Source organism: Ostrinia furnacalis, unplaced genomic scaffold (genome assembly GCF_004193835.3).
Source record: "Ostrinia furnacalis isolate ACB-3 unplaced genomic scaffold, ASM419383v2 OfSCF2964, whole genome shotgun sequence".
NCBI lineage: Eukaryota > Metazoa > Arthropoda > Insecta > Lepidoptera > Crambidae > Ostrinia > Ostrinia furnacalis.
This window is the reverse complement of record NW_021133203.1, coordinates 90,635-106,706: the sequence shown is the minus strand read 5'-3', so window position 1 is coordinate 106,706 and position 16,072 is coordinate 90,635. Positions and strand designations below refer to the sequence as shown.

The 16,072-nt window shown below is 39.6% G+C and overlaps 1 protein-coding gene across 1 annotated transcript in view; it reads right to left on the bottom strand.

The window, feature by feature from the left end:
- Positions 1-239: 239 nt before the first annotated feature.
- The window catches only part of LOC114356819 (uncharacterized), an 83,084-nt gene continuing 67,251 nt past the window's right edge, over positions 240-16,072 (bottom strand). The window contains exons 10-21 of the mRNA XM_028310181.1: positions 15,527-15,665; positions 14,858-15,045; positions 13,570-13,705; positions 9,983-10,147; positions 9,225-9,319; positions 8,421-8,996; positions 6,870-6,986; positions 6,289-6,355; positions 5,758-5,861; positions 5,011-5,187; positions 4,010-4,145; positions 240-1,551 (exon numbers count right to left, since the gene is read on the bottom strand). Of these exons, the coding sequence (XP_028165982.1) occupies positions 432-1,551; positions 4,010-4,145; positions 5,011-5,187; positions 5,758-5,861; positions 6,289-6,355; positions 6,870-6,986; positions 8,421-8,996; positions 9,225-9,319; positions 9,983-10,147; positions 13,570-13,705; positions 14,858-15,045; positions 15,527-15,665 (3,020 nt within the window). The 3' untranslated portion in view covers positions 240-431. The remainder of the gene's footprint in view (positions 1,552-4,009; positions 4,146-5,010; positions 5,188-5,757; positions 5,862-6,288; positions 6,356-6,869; positions 6,987-8,420; positions 8,997-9,224; positions 9,320-9,982; positions 10,148-13,569; positions 13,706-14,857; positions 15,046-15,526; positions 15,666-16,072) is intronic.

Here is a 16,072-nt window from a genome sequence, read left to right as displayed (position 1 = left end):
AAATCTTTGATATTTAAGTCAAACTGACAATTATTATACTGCACCAATCCGTTAAATTATGTATAATTAAATACTGTATAAATTATTATAAGTATTAATATTATTCTTACTCCATGGGAATACTATAATACTGATATCTTTCCTATATTGTGTTAGTACTAAAACAATGTTTTTTACTTTTCTAAGCTTTGTAAACAATATTATTGCACTTACGGGAGCTATGTTTGTCCGGTTACATATCAAATCAATTATAAACATGAAATTGATATTATTTTTTAATCCACAACGAGGAAGCTGATGGCAAGTGATGATCAGGCCGAAGTGGAAGCGAGCTTCACCCGGAATCCTCAACCACGGAGGAACTGGCTATCTTACCCCTAACTGCCGGAACATTATTCATCATTTAAGATTAGTTTCTTATCAATTAATAACTAAAGTTTTCTAGAAGTATCGTTTTCCATTTTCATGCTTCTCTCTCTTTCTATCAACCTTCTTCTCACTTCTTCTGGGTTGTACCTTTTTCTGTACACCCTACGCACCCTTCTGACCGGATTGACATTTCTAGCTTTTATAACTTTCTTCTTACCAAAATTACTATTAGTTATCACTGACGGTCCTCTAACATCTTCTAGCTGCCTAAAGCCTTTAGCCTTTCTTGTGGCGTTAGAGAATATATCTCTCTGTTCCCTTATAGTTGCATCATAGAAAACTTTCCCATTAACAATTGCTTTTCTGATGTTTTCAGTAGTGCTCAAAACTCGGGGAGGTCGGACGAATGTCGTCTCGCTCACTTCCAAGCTTTTATCTGCATTCCTTTCCCTTTCTATCTCGTCTTTGGTAACTTTCTGGATGACACCCCTTCTTTCAGTGGTCGGGAATCGATTTCCGAAATTGAAGTCGACTAGTTCTTTGTCGACTGCTATGTTCTTTGCTTCCAAATCCTTTTGAGATCGTTTCTCCAACACAAGTTTGCTGCCTCGTCTAGAAGCAAGAAGTCTCCCAATCTCTTCGATCTGCCTCTCTTCTGCTTCCAAAGTTTTCAAATCCGACATCTTTTCACCTTTAGCATCTTCAATATCTAAAACCTCAATAGGACTGGTGAAATCTGGTAACTTATCATCTATCCCTTTTAATTTCTCACTCTCTTTTTCAGCTTCAACATTCTCTGGTTGAATCATTTCTACTTCTGATTTGTTTTGCTGCGTTTCTATTTCTTTAACAAGAGAATCAGATTGTATTTCAGGTTTATTTGTAGTAGTAGTGCTAGTTGTAGTAGTCGTTGTAGTAAACTGATTCAAATCCACTTGGAATAAGTCTCTGTCAGTTATGTTTCTGGTTTTCTCATCTCTATGGTGTCTGGCTTCGACTACATCACTGTCTTTTGGCTTGTCGGTAACTCTGTTGAAATTTTGAGGTGGATTTTCTCTTGGTGGAGCTATGGGTGTCCGAGGATAGGTTTCTGTGGTAGTCGTGGTTGGTTTGGTTTCATTGTAGACGAAGTACGTCATGTTTGGCGGAGGACCCTTATGGAGGTATGCTACTGGCCAGTATCTAGAAACAAAAATGTTTATAAGACTTTACAAAACTGTAGGACTGGTCTCATCACTAATTGCAATAGTCTGGTTCGTGAGCACGTAGAATTTTGTCCAATGACCCCAAGCTACCCATCCTTATCGCTCGCGCATAATTATGTTGCTATCGCGCTCACTGCGGGTGCCAGTCGCACAGTCGGGGTCATTGGACAAAATTCTACGTGCTGACGGGCCGGGATTTATGTTAGTTAAACAAGTCCTTTAAATCTAGCGCTTAATTAAGTCAGTCAGTGCCTGAGGCATGGGAGTGGTACGGGAGGGGTGAAATTGTATATTATGACGTGACAGAGCATACAAATGTGAAGCACATCTAATAATGTGTGCCAGTTAGGGTGGAGCACGATTGTATGGGAAAAAATTTTTTTTTAGTTTCGAAGTTTTAATAGGGGGGGATTTGTGCCTTATATGAAAGTATAAATAACTGTAATTTTTTATCCCATTTAATGAATATCTTCTGCCTCCGCAGTGACTTCAAAATTTTAAAATTTTATTTAAAGTTGAAAGTCGTCTAAGGTGAAATATTGCGCTCTATTTATTAGTAAGAAGGTATTAAATAACAGATAATTCATACATTAGATATTTACTAAGGTAATATAACAAGAAATACATACAAGAATAAGATAAATTACTTTAATTATTATGCTTGAAAATCCTTTTTTAATCAAAATTAAGGCATCACGTTTCGCAATTCCAACTTGACTTTTATTGCACCTTATTAGTGACTTTCTGGATGCAGTGAGAAATGGAATCTTTGATCGTAAACTTCACAGGTCCCTCAACAGCTTAAGTGAGGTAGAGAAGCCTTAAAACAAAGGTTTGCTCTCACCACCAGATTTGACAATGTGCTGAATTTCTTAGTCAAATAAATATCTCAAAAGCGGCTGTTCGGTTAAGTAAATTAAATCAATATATAAAATAGCATTAAAGTGTATCACTGGTACTTAAAAAATTCTAGGTATTGAAGGGTGACTTGTACTGTGTGACTTTAGTATGCGACGAGCGGCCAGCTCTCTGACATCGTAAGAAGACTGCTATCAGGATACTCGTAATAGCTTTTTCTCCGGGTAACTAGTTCTTTAATCTTTCATAGGGTATCTGGCAGGCCTCTCGAGGCCATAATAATTTTAAACAGATGACGGGTGCCATCTTTGCATGATGGTTTTGTTCTTAATCAAAAACCAGGACGAAGCATAGACTTTAACCACAATAGTAGCCAGAGGTATCAAAATTTCTATTGGATTTTAAGTTCCTACAATACAAACGTAGTATTCGGTACGCTTGTGTGATCTAACGGGCATGTTACAATTCACCAGGAGAAATTATTGCAAGATTTTGTGAGAATACACCTAATTACCGCCGAAGCAATTTTATGCAAGTTCTGCTGATCAGTACTCAGATAATTGGCCATTTCTGATCACATTTGTCTTTCAATTTTTTCAAATTTATAGATAGGCAGTTTCTCACATGTTTCCAGAGCTTTTCCAGTAGACTATCTGACAAAGACGCGAGTCGCGAAAAGGGCCAGAAAAATTCTCTTCTCGCGCTCCCTCACTGCCCTTATTAAAATAATAAACCCAAAGCCTGGCGTTTTTGTGTATTTTACATTGAAAATATAGCATATCAGTAAACGATTTGTGATAAAAAAATAGTATTTTTATTTAAATGTTGCACAGATATGTGGCGCCTAAGTGAGGTCTAAAACCAACTATTTTTTTTAATTCAGTGTCGATGCGGAGGCAGTTACTCTAAACCGAATTGATTAATATTTTGCATGACTTCATTTAAGCCCTAAAGGCACAAAATTTTGACTATTACATTACAGTTATCTGAAAAAAAAATTTTCGCTCCACCCTAGTGCCAGTGCTAGAAGAAAGGACGTAGCACACGACTTATCAATCGGGAAAGGGGTCGTAACCATATCAACTCGAGGCGGTCAGTATTCATTGTAAGAAACTCCACAATACAACGCACACTTAGTCTTATCCACACTGTTACGTAAACGCCTCGCCTCGTGGTTGACAACGCGAAGACAAAGGCGATGACAGCTCGCGAAAGGAGATGGCAGCTCGCGAAAGGATGTGACAGCTCGCAAAAGGCGATACGGTGTTGTTGATCCCTTTCCGAGTTGATAAGTCTGCTATGCTGTGACCTGAAGCAGTGTCTAGGTAGATATTGTTGGAGTTTGGAGCGTAAGAAGGAAAAGACCACGAAGATTACCACGGATTTATTTTAGAACATACAGCACACAGAGACTACATGAGATCGAGTGATTGATCCAGAAGTCTGGAAGCCTTACATTGACAGCGGAGTGCCAAATTCAAATATTCAAATAAATGCTTGCGTTTAACCAAAAAGTTTCTAACTTTCCAACAGATATTTGGAGTGATTTTGAGTACATTTACAAACTTTACACATACCTGGGAGCTCCAAGTCCTCCAGAGGCGTGAGGGTCAGGGTCCCCTGCTACTGGGACCCACGTGCCGGACCCAGGTCCTTGGTAGTTGTGGCGGTACTTGATGTACGGACGACTGGCGGTCGGTACTTTGGTGTATCCTGGGTGAAGAAAAGTTTTAGATCGTATTTTATTGATGATTTATATTATTTTATTGGTTACTTAGGCTGAGTTGCACCACCTGACTTTGACCGTAACTATAACGATAACCGGTGTATTTTATATGGAGTTTGACCAAGTTAAAGTAAGATTTAGCCTTAGTTTTTTAACACGGCTTTGCAAGCATTGACTTCTGTTTTCACAAAAAGATGTCATTGTCACTCAGTAATAAGATATAGTATGTTAGGAATCATGAAACATTTGACCTCTAAAATGTACTTCGAAAGAATTACTTGAATAGCATAAAAGCTTCCTGAGATATCACGCTTTGAAAATCATAGAAATGGACTTCGAAAAAGGCTCTATACAAAACAACAGACTAGATAATTATGACGTCACGCTTGTGTACTTCATCATCATGCCTCAATATCTTATAATATAAATAACTTGAAAAAATCGAACTAGCTAAGGTGGGAATCGAAACCACGTCCTTTCGCTTGCCAGGCGACTGCTCTTCCATCTGAGCTACTAGTGCCCGTTTTTACCATCAATCCCTATTTTTTAAGTGACCCTTATGGTAACACATAACAGGAATTTTGTTTTCATAGGGGTCACTTAAAAATTAGAGTTTGATGGTGAAAACGGGCATTAGACACTGGATGATTCACTGATGCCTCAGCATGGATGACTCAGCGTTACTCCAAATTGTTACTCACGCCCGTATTCACAAACATTACTATGAGGTCTCACAGTGCGCGTGGACGCACAGGATGACACACGAACCAATCACAGAGCTCCATTCAACGCTGTGCGTTCGATTTGCGCAAGCATCGTTTGTGAATATGGGCAATATGGGTGTCAAAGTACCTGGCAAGGGATTCCCGTATTTATCGTAATACGCTTGTGGTCCATTCTTGTATAGATCATCCCAGTATTTTCTCTCTGCTTCGGACGCGTACGGGCCTAAGTGCGGTCGGTCGCCATCTTGGAATCGGTTTGGATGGGCCGGGGGGCCGGGGGGCCTTTGGGGCGCTCGGTGGTCATCTTGAAATGAAAGGCCGGGTTGGATGAAAGAGATAGCGAACCGATTTTTGGTGCATGATCAGTTTCAGTTGGAACAAATTTATGCGAAAATAGTACTTGAAATAGAGTTCAAAATTTTTTTTCTCGCAAGCTTTTACATTTCAGTAATTTAGTTTCGGCCAAAAATGATAGTTTCGGACTACACAACCGAAACCTCGATATGGAAGAAGTGCATAGAGCAAAATTATTTCTTACATGTGGCAAACAAAAAAATATGTGTGTGGAATTGCATAGAACACGTCTTCATAATAAATTATAGGGTTCGTGTAATCACATCATTTAATGCCCAACCTTACTGGCATATTTTCTGTTTTTAATCAAATAGGTAGTACTAGTGTCTAGTCACTAAGCTGTAGGGTTTGTGGAGAACTTTAGGATTCACTCAGAACGCTATACATTAAGAGGAGAGTATAAAAGCTTGGCTCTAGAAAATCTGATAACTTTTCAGAGTGAAAGGTATGTACTCGTCTTAGCGTTACTTTACATGAAAATGTTTTTGGTGTTGTGTTGAACACTTAGGTTACAATTTACCTCTGTGTCCGCCCTGAGAGGGGTGTGGTATATTGTGCTGGTGGTACGGATAGTACTTCTCGCTGCAAGGACGCCATTGGTCTTCAATCGTTCCTACGTAGCACCTGGAACAATTAAAATTGATGACACAACTAAGGTTTCAACTATGACACGTTGAGGTATTTTTATAAACTGCTATTCAATGGGAAGAGTTCATCATCATTTCAGTCATAGACATCCAGGCCTTCCTCAATGATTTCCAAATTGACCAGTTGGTAGCAACCTGCATCCAGCGCCTTTCTGCTACCTTCATGATGTTGTCGGTCCACTTGTGGGTGGATTTTCAGTAACGTGGCCTCCCCTCCAGAATCTTGCTGTCCCTATGAGAAGAGTTGGAATGGTCCTATTCTTCAATACTGAAACCACAGGTTGTTTGGCCAATGTTGCAAGTGTACATCATTCCTCCATTTGCCTCTGGTAAATTGGAGAGGGTCTTGCTCCTGCAGTGGAGACTAAATGACCTGACGATGATTATTATTTTAAGATACTAACCATGGCTTTGGGAAACCTTCGCTGTAACCACAACGGTGAGTCGGCGCGCAACAGTAGTCCCAAGAACCTGTGAAGATTTTAAAATAATGTTCTGACAACTTAAATCCACTTTGAAATGATGTCAGCATAAGATTTGCTACATAAAATGCGTTACTTGGTTAGCGGTCAGATCAAAGTTAACGCAGTCCGCATTATGGTGTTGAACAACATTTCGGTCTCTATACATTTTGTCGATCTGATCGTGCAAAGAAAGTAAGCCGCAAGACTGCTGAAAAATTGTATTTGCCTGGACCGCTGACCGTTGCCTTGACTGACAATGTTGTTCATACATGATGCGGGCTGCGTTCACTTTGACCTGACCGCAGACCGCAGTCCAGTGTGGCAAATCCTTTAGTCTGCTGGTTCAAGAGCATAATTATACTTATAGGAGACTTAACTCGAGGGGTTTACGGAAAAATTAATTACAATTTAAAAAAAATATATGACGAGCCGCTGCCAGAGGACCATTACAGGGTTCTGTGATATTCCATTATTAATTTGGCAATTATTATAATGAGAAAATAATTTTAATTCCCACTCACCAACTTCTCCCCCTTCTGGTTCGCAGGCCCAATGCCCAGCGACCTTATTCTGGGCACAAGTGGTACCAGCGCGACAGGGGAACCCAGACACGGTGTAGTGGCGCCATGATACTGATACTAGAAGCAGAGTAAATACAAATGAGTAGGTCATCTTCATAGAAACGCACCGAGCGCGGTTTGTATGTGAGCGCGTCAATACGTATGAGGCGCGCACGCACACACTGACAAAATTTATCGTGAATTAGCGGGGAGCCAGTCGTGGTTGCGCCGAATTTTGTCAGTGTGTGCGTGCGTGCCGCATACGTATTGGCGCGCTCACATAGAAACCGCGCTCGGTGCGTTTCTATGAAGATGACCTACTCATTTGTATTTACTCTGCTTGAAGGTCATTTGAATAGTAAAGTCAGCGTCAATAGTTCGTGACGCCCAAAGTAGACAAAAAGTTCGCAACACGTCTTTGTTACATAGGAACAAGGTTGGGTTATCAACTTTCTGGCCACTTTGGGTGTCACGAACTGTTTGACGCTGACTCTACACAGTAGTACTAAAAATATGCAACAAAAAATTAAAGAGAAGTTTAAATGCTATATTTTACTAAATACAAATGGATGTTAGTTCGTTTCTTTCTACATCTACAATGAAGATGAAAATTCAAAATTTTTTAACGAAGTAATGTATCTACGTGACTGTTAAAACAATCAAAATTAGTTCAATAAAATGGCAATGGAATCGTTAGAAACTACTTTATTTCTACTTGAATATAACTACAAATAAAGTTTTTGTATCTAACTACAAATTAAAAATAAATCTGAAAAAAAAAAAAACAAACAGTACATTTATAAAAAGTTGATAATCTCTTTTTCAACCGACTTCAAAAAAGGAGGAGGTTCTCAATTCGACCCGTATGTTTTTTTTTCTATGTTTGTTACGCGATAACTCCGCCAATTATGAACCGATTTGAACAAATCTTTTTTCTGCGTATAGGTAATACCTCAAGGGTGGTCCCATTTAAATTTAATAATAGAAAAAACAACCCCCAAGGGTGGAAAATTGGGGATGAACTTTTTTATACGCAATATCTCCGCCAATTATAAATCAATTTGAACGATTATTTTTTTGTTGAATAGGTATTATCAAAAGGGTGGTTTCATGCGAATTTGAAGAAAATATTTCACCCCCAAGGGTGGAAAATTGGGGATGAACTTTTTTATACCCAATATTTTCAATTTTTAGTTTTGTTTTGTGTTCACGCATTTGAAGTCGGTTTTANTCTCCGCCGATTATAAATCAATTTGAACGATTATTTTTTTGTTGAATAGGTATTATCAAAAGGGTGGTTTCATGCGAATTTGAAGAAAATATTTCACCCCCAAGGGTGGAAAATTGGGGATGAACTTTTTTATGCCCAATATTTTCAATTTTTAGTTGTTTTTTGTGTTCACGCATTTGAAGTCGGTTTTATTTTAAAAAAAAGTTAATTATTATAGTTACTTTCAATTAAAATTCTAGGACAAATTTTCAAAAATAAAAATATTTAATAATCACACTTACATGGTTCTTCCTCCCTATGTCCTCCATGCCCAGGTTTGGGCCTACTAGGCCCACCAGGTCCCTCAGGATAAGGCCTGGGCCTACCTTCCCCTGGCCTGTACCCTGGTTCCGGCTGTGGAGGCGGGTACCCTGGCTTGAACCCGGAATCTGGATATCCGGGCACTCCTGATGGTCGATAGCCAGGTTCATACCCCGGGGAATAACTGGGTCTAACCGGGTTAGGTCTATAATCCGGTTTTGGTCTAGGCAAGTATCCAGGACCACTTGGCTCTGAACCATAATCAGGTTTCGGCCCGGGTAAGTAACTAGGCCTGCTCGGACCCGGCCTGTAATCCGGTTTGTGATAACCGGGTCCGCTCGGTTCCGAAGGTCTAAACGGAGGTTGGCAACCAGGTGCGCACGGTTCAGGGTAACCAGGTTTGTAGCTAGGACCGGAAGGACCGAGGCCGCTTGGTTCGTGGTACCCTGGGCTGGAGGGGTAGATAGGTTTGTACCCAGGGCCACTGGGTGGGCCTGAGGGGTATCCAGGTTTATAATCATGGCCGCTTGGGGGTCCAGAAGCGGGAAGGTAAGGTTCTGAAAAGTATAATAAGTGAGTTTATACAGGGTGGAAACGATAAGTGATCTCACTCAATTATTTCAAAACTATACAAGATATCGCAAAACTAGTTACTGATCCTGAAAGTGCTTCACAAGCTCTTTCAAACGGTAATAAAATAGGTTACAGAATAAACTGGATGTATCTGAAAATGCTATGTTTCCAAAAAATTCTAAAACGACAATTATAATAAGGTATTTATTTACCAGAAGCTGCCGATGGGTACCCTGGCCCACTTGGGCTAGAGCCAGGGTACGATTCCCCTGGAATCAACGGTCGAGGCAGTTCCGAAGATGGCTCCCTGTGAAAAATATGAATTATTCTAAATAAATAACTCATTTTTTACTAGTTAGTAATATTTTTATTAATCCTTCATAATTTATATGCCAGCGAATCGAGACACAATAGAAATCAATTGTTGCCGCGGTTTCATTCGTGGACCACTTATGGTTTCACGAATTAAACCTTGTAATAATCTTTCATAGTAAACTGTGTAGTCTGATAGACAAAAAAAATATATTTTTCTTAGTTTATTTGTCTAAGGGCTGATTTTTCAATAGTCGGATAACTTTTAACTGAAGAATAAACTTGTCATTTTGACATATTTCCCATACTGAAACTGTCAATGTGCCAAACTTATTCTGAGATTAATATTTACTCTTGTTTGGGCGAATATGTTTACCTTACATATTTTATAAGACCTCACTGTACATACATTCATATGTGATGCAATAAATAAATGAATATGAATCCACCCTAAGGCTGAGTTGCACCACCTAAGTTTAACCAGTGCTTTTTGTATGGAGTTTGACATTTGTTAAAGTTAAAGTAAGATGGTGCAACCCAGCCTAAGTAACTCGGCGGTCGCCCTGCAAGCGAAAAATCGTAGTTTCGATTTCCACCTCTAGGTGCCTACAATTCAACTTTTTCAAGTTACCACCCCTGACAATTCTTCCATACTCACTCATAGCCATGTTTCCCGTGCACCTTCCTCCAGCACTGGCCGTTAAACAGGTCGAAAGCGAACAGCCAGTCGTCAGTGGAGTGCTGGTAGTCCACCCCTCGTTGAAGGTCGAAGAGTCGGATTTCGGAGAGCAGGCAGTTGTCGACGCCTATGGGAGCGTGGTTGCTGGAAGAAGGAACAATGTTATTGGTTTACTTGAAGGTTCCATGGTACTTGAAGTTAACAATTGATGACAGTGATCTTTTCCAAGATCTATCTGCAATTTGATTACATAACTCTCAATAATAAAAAAATGTTTTTTTCTAATTAAGCACTAAACTTGCTTTTAAAAATATTGTACAGATTGTTTTGTCATATTAAGAACCTCCTCCTTTTATTGAAGTCGGTTAAAAATATGTAAAGTGGTGGCAGTTGGGGCCTATGACACGGTATAGCATGTGATATACTCATAGCTGGGCACCGTTAATCAAATAGTTAACTTCGTTAATCGTAAAACCGTTAATAAAAATATTAACTTCGTTAAACGTTAAAACGTTACATTTAGCAAGATTTAACGCAAGTTAACGTTAATCGTTAATCCGTTAACACATTATAATAAAACGAAAAAAATAATTGTAATATGCAAGGTTCAAATAATTTCGAAAGCTTGTATCGCGAATGGAATTTATTCCTTTTTTATGTTTGCGCTACAAGCTGTCGAAATTATTTGAACCTTGCATACAATTATGTTTTTCGTTTTGGCACAGAATAATAATAAGTACTGTTTTGGTAACAACTGCATTTCAAAATAAAATCTTGTTTTTAAAAAAGTTTTTTATTATTATAATTTTATTTTGTTACACTTTTTAGTAGTAGCCTAAGAGCTAGTGAACGCCAGACCTACGTCATTTTATATAACTTAAAAAAAAACCGACTTCAAATGCATGAACACAAATAATACCTATTCAACAAAAAAATAATCGTTCAAATTGGTTCATAATCGGCGGAGATATTGCGTATAAAAAGTTCATCCCCCATTTTCCACCCTTGGGGGTGAAATATTTTCTTCAAATTCGCATGAAACCACCCTTTTGATAATACCTATTCAACAAAAAAATAATCGTTCAAATTGGTTTATAATCGGCGGAGATATTGCGTATAAAAAAGTTCATCCCCAATTTTCCACCCTTGGGGGTTGTTTTTTTTATTATTAAATTTAAATGAGACCACCCTTGAGGTATAACCTATACGCTGAAAAAAGATTTGTTCAAATCGGTTCATAATTGGCGGAGTTATCGCGTAACAGCGTATCGCTTATCGCGTAAGAGATAACTTGGCATTGTCATTCTCACTAAAATGTCTCTGGGGTGGTGGCGTAGTGAGGCGGGTCGTTACATTCCCNTTTTTTTTTGACTTTGAACAAACATAGCTAGAAAAAAAAACATACGGGTCGAATTGAGAACCTCCTCCTTTTTTTGAAGTCTGTTGAAAAGCTGAAAGTTTGTCAGCGTATGCTCCCAATATAGGATAGAATGTTTGTGAATCATGAAGTTTGGGTCATCGTGGCTTTGGCAGGTATCCTAAAAAAACTGTCTGGCACGGAGTTGGAACTGTCAAAACTGTCTGGCTGATGAGGAAACTACTTCTAATTATTGCCCTAATATTTTATATAAAAATAAAAATCAGCTTTTATTTTATAGTATAACGTAAGCCTAACTTTTACGGTGGCTTTTTCTGTATATTTAATACACTGTAATTCTACTTACGTTATACCATAAAATCTGATTTTTATATAATATTTGAGCAATGATTAGAAGTTATTTCGACATCAGCCACACAGTTTTGACAGTTCCAACTCCTTGCCAGACAGTTTTTTAGGGTAGCTGCCAAAGCCACGATGACCCAAACTTCATAATCCACCAACATTCTAACCTATATTGGGAGCATACGCTAACAAACTTTCAGCTTTCATAAAATGACGTAGGTAGGTCTGGCGTTCACCAGCTCTTAGTCTATAATATTTCAATCTCAGAGCCTTGGTTCAATTACAATACAATTTAGCACCAAAGTGCTCGAAAAGACAAATCAAACAAACCCAAACTCGATAAATTTCCACCATTTCGTTTAGGAATTCCTATGGCCACCTCCTGACTCCATCATCAGGACCCTGGACATCATCTAGTACTAAAGTGCTCGAAAAGACAAATCCAACGAACCCAAAATCGATGCGATTCCGCCGTTTCATTTAGGAGTTCCTATGGCCACCTACTGACTCCATCATCGGACCAGCTTAATGGTACCATAACATTGCATTTTCATCGTACTTACACAAGTATCCCAAATTTCAGCTCAATCGGTTAAGGAGAACTGGTCTTAAATTCAGTTGCAAGATTTGTCCCACATAATGTATCCTAACAAGTGAAGTCAATATAAAGCTTATAAATAAATAAAAAACCGGCCAAGTGCGAGTCGGGCTCGCGCACAAAGGGTTCCGTAGCAGCAAATATAATAAACTTATTATGTCAATTTAATCAACCTATCTCAAAAACTATAAGAGATACTTTGATCAAACCAAAAATCGTTGAAAGAGTTAATTAGCATGCATCACCTCTATTTTTTTTAGAATTTTATACCCCGTAGTTATAAAAATAGAGGGGGGGGGACATACTTTTTACGACTTTGAGAGCTGATATCTCAAAAACCGTTCACTTTAAGAAAAATGTTTTTTAGAAAACTTTATATCATTTTAAAAGACCTTTCCATTGATACCCCACACGGGTATGTACATCGAAAAAAAATTTTCATCCCTCAGTTACATGTATGGGGGGCCCCACCCCCAATTCTTTTTTTTACTATTTAGTGTCATAATTTTGTAGCGGTTCATACAACACATATTCCCATCAAATTTCATCACTGTAGTACTTATAGTTTCCGAGTAAATCGGCTGTGACAGACGGACAGACGGACAGACGGACAGACGGACAGACGGACAGACGGACAGACGGACAGACGGACATGACGAAACTATAAGGGTTCCGTTTTTGCCATTTTGGCTACGGAACCCTAAAAATAGCATATTTTATATCGTTTCGTTCTGGTTACAAAAACTGTTGTTTTGCGTTCTGCAAGTTCTGGAAGCCCGAACGTACCTACTTGTCAGAACGCGTTTTTCTAGCGTTTTTCAGCGTGCCTGCTGTATATTTTTGGTAAATAGTAGGTACTGGATTAACGATTAACGGATTTAGGATAATTTAACGGAAGTTAACGAGTCCGTTAACATTTTTTAAAGTTAACTTAAAAGTTAATCCGTTAATAGAAATGTTAACTTCGTTAATTAACGATTAACGGATTAACGAGTTAATGCCCAGCTATGGATATACTGATGATAGTGATGATGATGATCATTATTTTGATGATGCTGGTGATGGCGATAATCATTGCATTTCTTTATTTGAAACAATAAACAATTACTGATAACAACAGACAAACTATGATGATGGTGATGATAAGGATGACGAAGATTATGATTATTATTGTGATTAGGGTGTTGATGATGATGGAGAAAATCATATCGGTAGTGTTGATGATGATGATGATCATAAACCTACTTGTAAGAGAAGCTCAGGCATCTAAAAGGTGCTTCAGTACAGGCTGCACCACACGCTTGCTCATCAGTGACTCTCGCTTGACCGCGCACGGCGGCGCCTATCAGTTTCGCTGCGTTGTCGTATTGCAGATAGCATTCTGGAAGGAAAATGAACCAATGTAAAACGTGTTCTTGGCGTCAAATATAACTATAGGTACTAAGGCCCGGTTTCCACCAAAAAGGAGAGGCGATGAGTTTTAACCCAAGAGAGAATGGAAGCGCTATAAGAATTTTGCCGCCCTCGTCAAAAAAATCTTAATAATTCGTAAAGCAATTTCCCGCTAAGTGCGAGCTTTTTAGAAGCTGCCCGTTCGTTCGTTCCCAAAGCAGAAGCAAGTCAATCTATCTACTCAACACACAAATGGTGTCTTTCCAACTACTTCTGATTTCATAAACATAAAACTTACAATCTACCGTCTTATAAAACGATATGCTCAAGCATTAGAATTTACTGGAATATTATCGATTGAGCCACAGCAGGGAGCAGTCGCAGAAGCCATGTCATAGTCGCCAGGGGTGAAGGTACCAAGTGCTCGTTCTCCTATCCTTCAGCAGTTCCTGCGCCAGCCAGCAAGATGAATTTCGACGAAAGTTCCAGTGGGTATGTAACCAATGAAACCATCTATGGAACCCATGAAGACTCACATGTCGTGAGCTCTATCAGTGCATGAGGGGCCTCTTGAGGAGGAGTTTGTTACCATCCGCAGTCGTCAGGCAAAAAGACGCGCCCACTCTAGGATTAATAACCAATCAGCTTTCGTTTTTTCCATATCGCCTCTCCTCTCAGCTTCGATTTCGTTTGGAAATCTGATTGGTTCTTCAAACACAGGAGATGTGACCCTGATTGCTTTGGTGGTCAAAATACAGATCTAGAAAACTACTAGAGAAATCAGATATTGGAAATTAGATCTAGTGCATACCTAAGTGTTTTCGCGGATTCGGATGGGACGTATTGCGAAATCACTGTAAGGTTTACTATCTATCGGAGGCTTATCTTCAAAAACGATAACTTTAGGCTATTAATGCCCATGAAATTTACCTCATTTATTGTTCCGACTGGGACATGTAAAAGCGCTTTTTAAAAGCCCATTTTCAGAAAATAAATAACGTTCTGGATATTTTCAGCAGGGCCTTCAGCTAACTTAGCTATAACAACAACTTCTGATTAAGTACGTAGATCCTTGCTACACAGGAGTTGCAGCGGTGGGAACGAGTGGTGGGAATAGTCCCGTTTTATAGCAACAACTTACCCCCATCTTCCTGGTGGCTGTGCCTCGCGTCGTCATACAGCGCCGGTTCACACCCTCGTCCGTAGTTCCCCCTCGCGTATAACTCGTGGCCGTGGGAGCGACGAATACTCCCCCCAGTTAGTGAGGTGGGGGGTGATGATGTGAGGATGCAGTTGGCTAAGTCATCCCCTATGGAGGGGGCGTCGTATCTGAAAGGTTAAATTCATAATAAAATTTTATATGGGAACCATAAGGCAAGCCAGAATAGGACATCCCCTCTTCCCGAGGATGTTGTAAGAGTTGCGAATATTATATCCCAAATGCGTCGGGCTGATCTCTGGCAGTGTAGAATAAAGTTCTGGTGATGATAAACAACTGAATTTGAATTTGAAAAAAACTTTCATGACTTTTTAGCAGTCAAGAATGTCTTCATATTCCGCAAGCATTCTCCAAAGCCTGTGTCAATGACCACGATTATCGTCTGATCTTTGTTTATCACAATTTTTCTGACATACTGGCAATGCATTTAATAGTGTTGTTTCGTCATAAACAAGAATCAGACGTTAATTGTGTCTTAATTTGGTTGGAAGTTTGAGAATATCCTTTTCTTCAATCAATTTAAAGTGATGTCATATAACGTATGCTATGTTTTTGCTACCGCGAGCCAAAATCTTCATACGAATCACATACCTGAAGCTGAATCCTCGACAGAAGAACGCATGAGCTCGTATGCACTCCGCCTCGCACGCGCCGAGCCCTGTCACGGTCAGTGCGGCCCTCACTGCTCCTCCGCTTACTGCTGCCTCGGAGCGGACGTGCCAGAAACATTCTAGAAGTAGAGGATAATCTTTTAGTAGTAGTAGGTTTGTAACTTGACCACAAGAGCTGTTCTTATGTTTCGTTAGTTTCAGCCGAAAAACGTCCACTGCTGGACAAAGGCCTCCCCCAAGGATTTCCACAAAGACCGATCCTGCGCCGCTCGCATCCAGGCACCTCCCGAGACCTTCACCAGATCGTCGGTCCACCTAGTGGGAGGCCTGCCCACGCCACGTCTTCCGGTTCGTGGTCGCCACTCTTGTGTTTATTTCGCAGTAAAACGCGGAATGCGTGCTTCGCTCTGTAATTTAACCACAGATGACCGCAAAGATAAAATCTGTTCATCATCATCATCATTTCAGCCACAGGTTGTCCACTACTGAACATAGGCGTCCCCCAATGATTTGAATGTTGATCAAT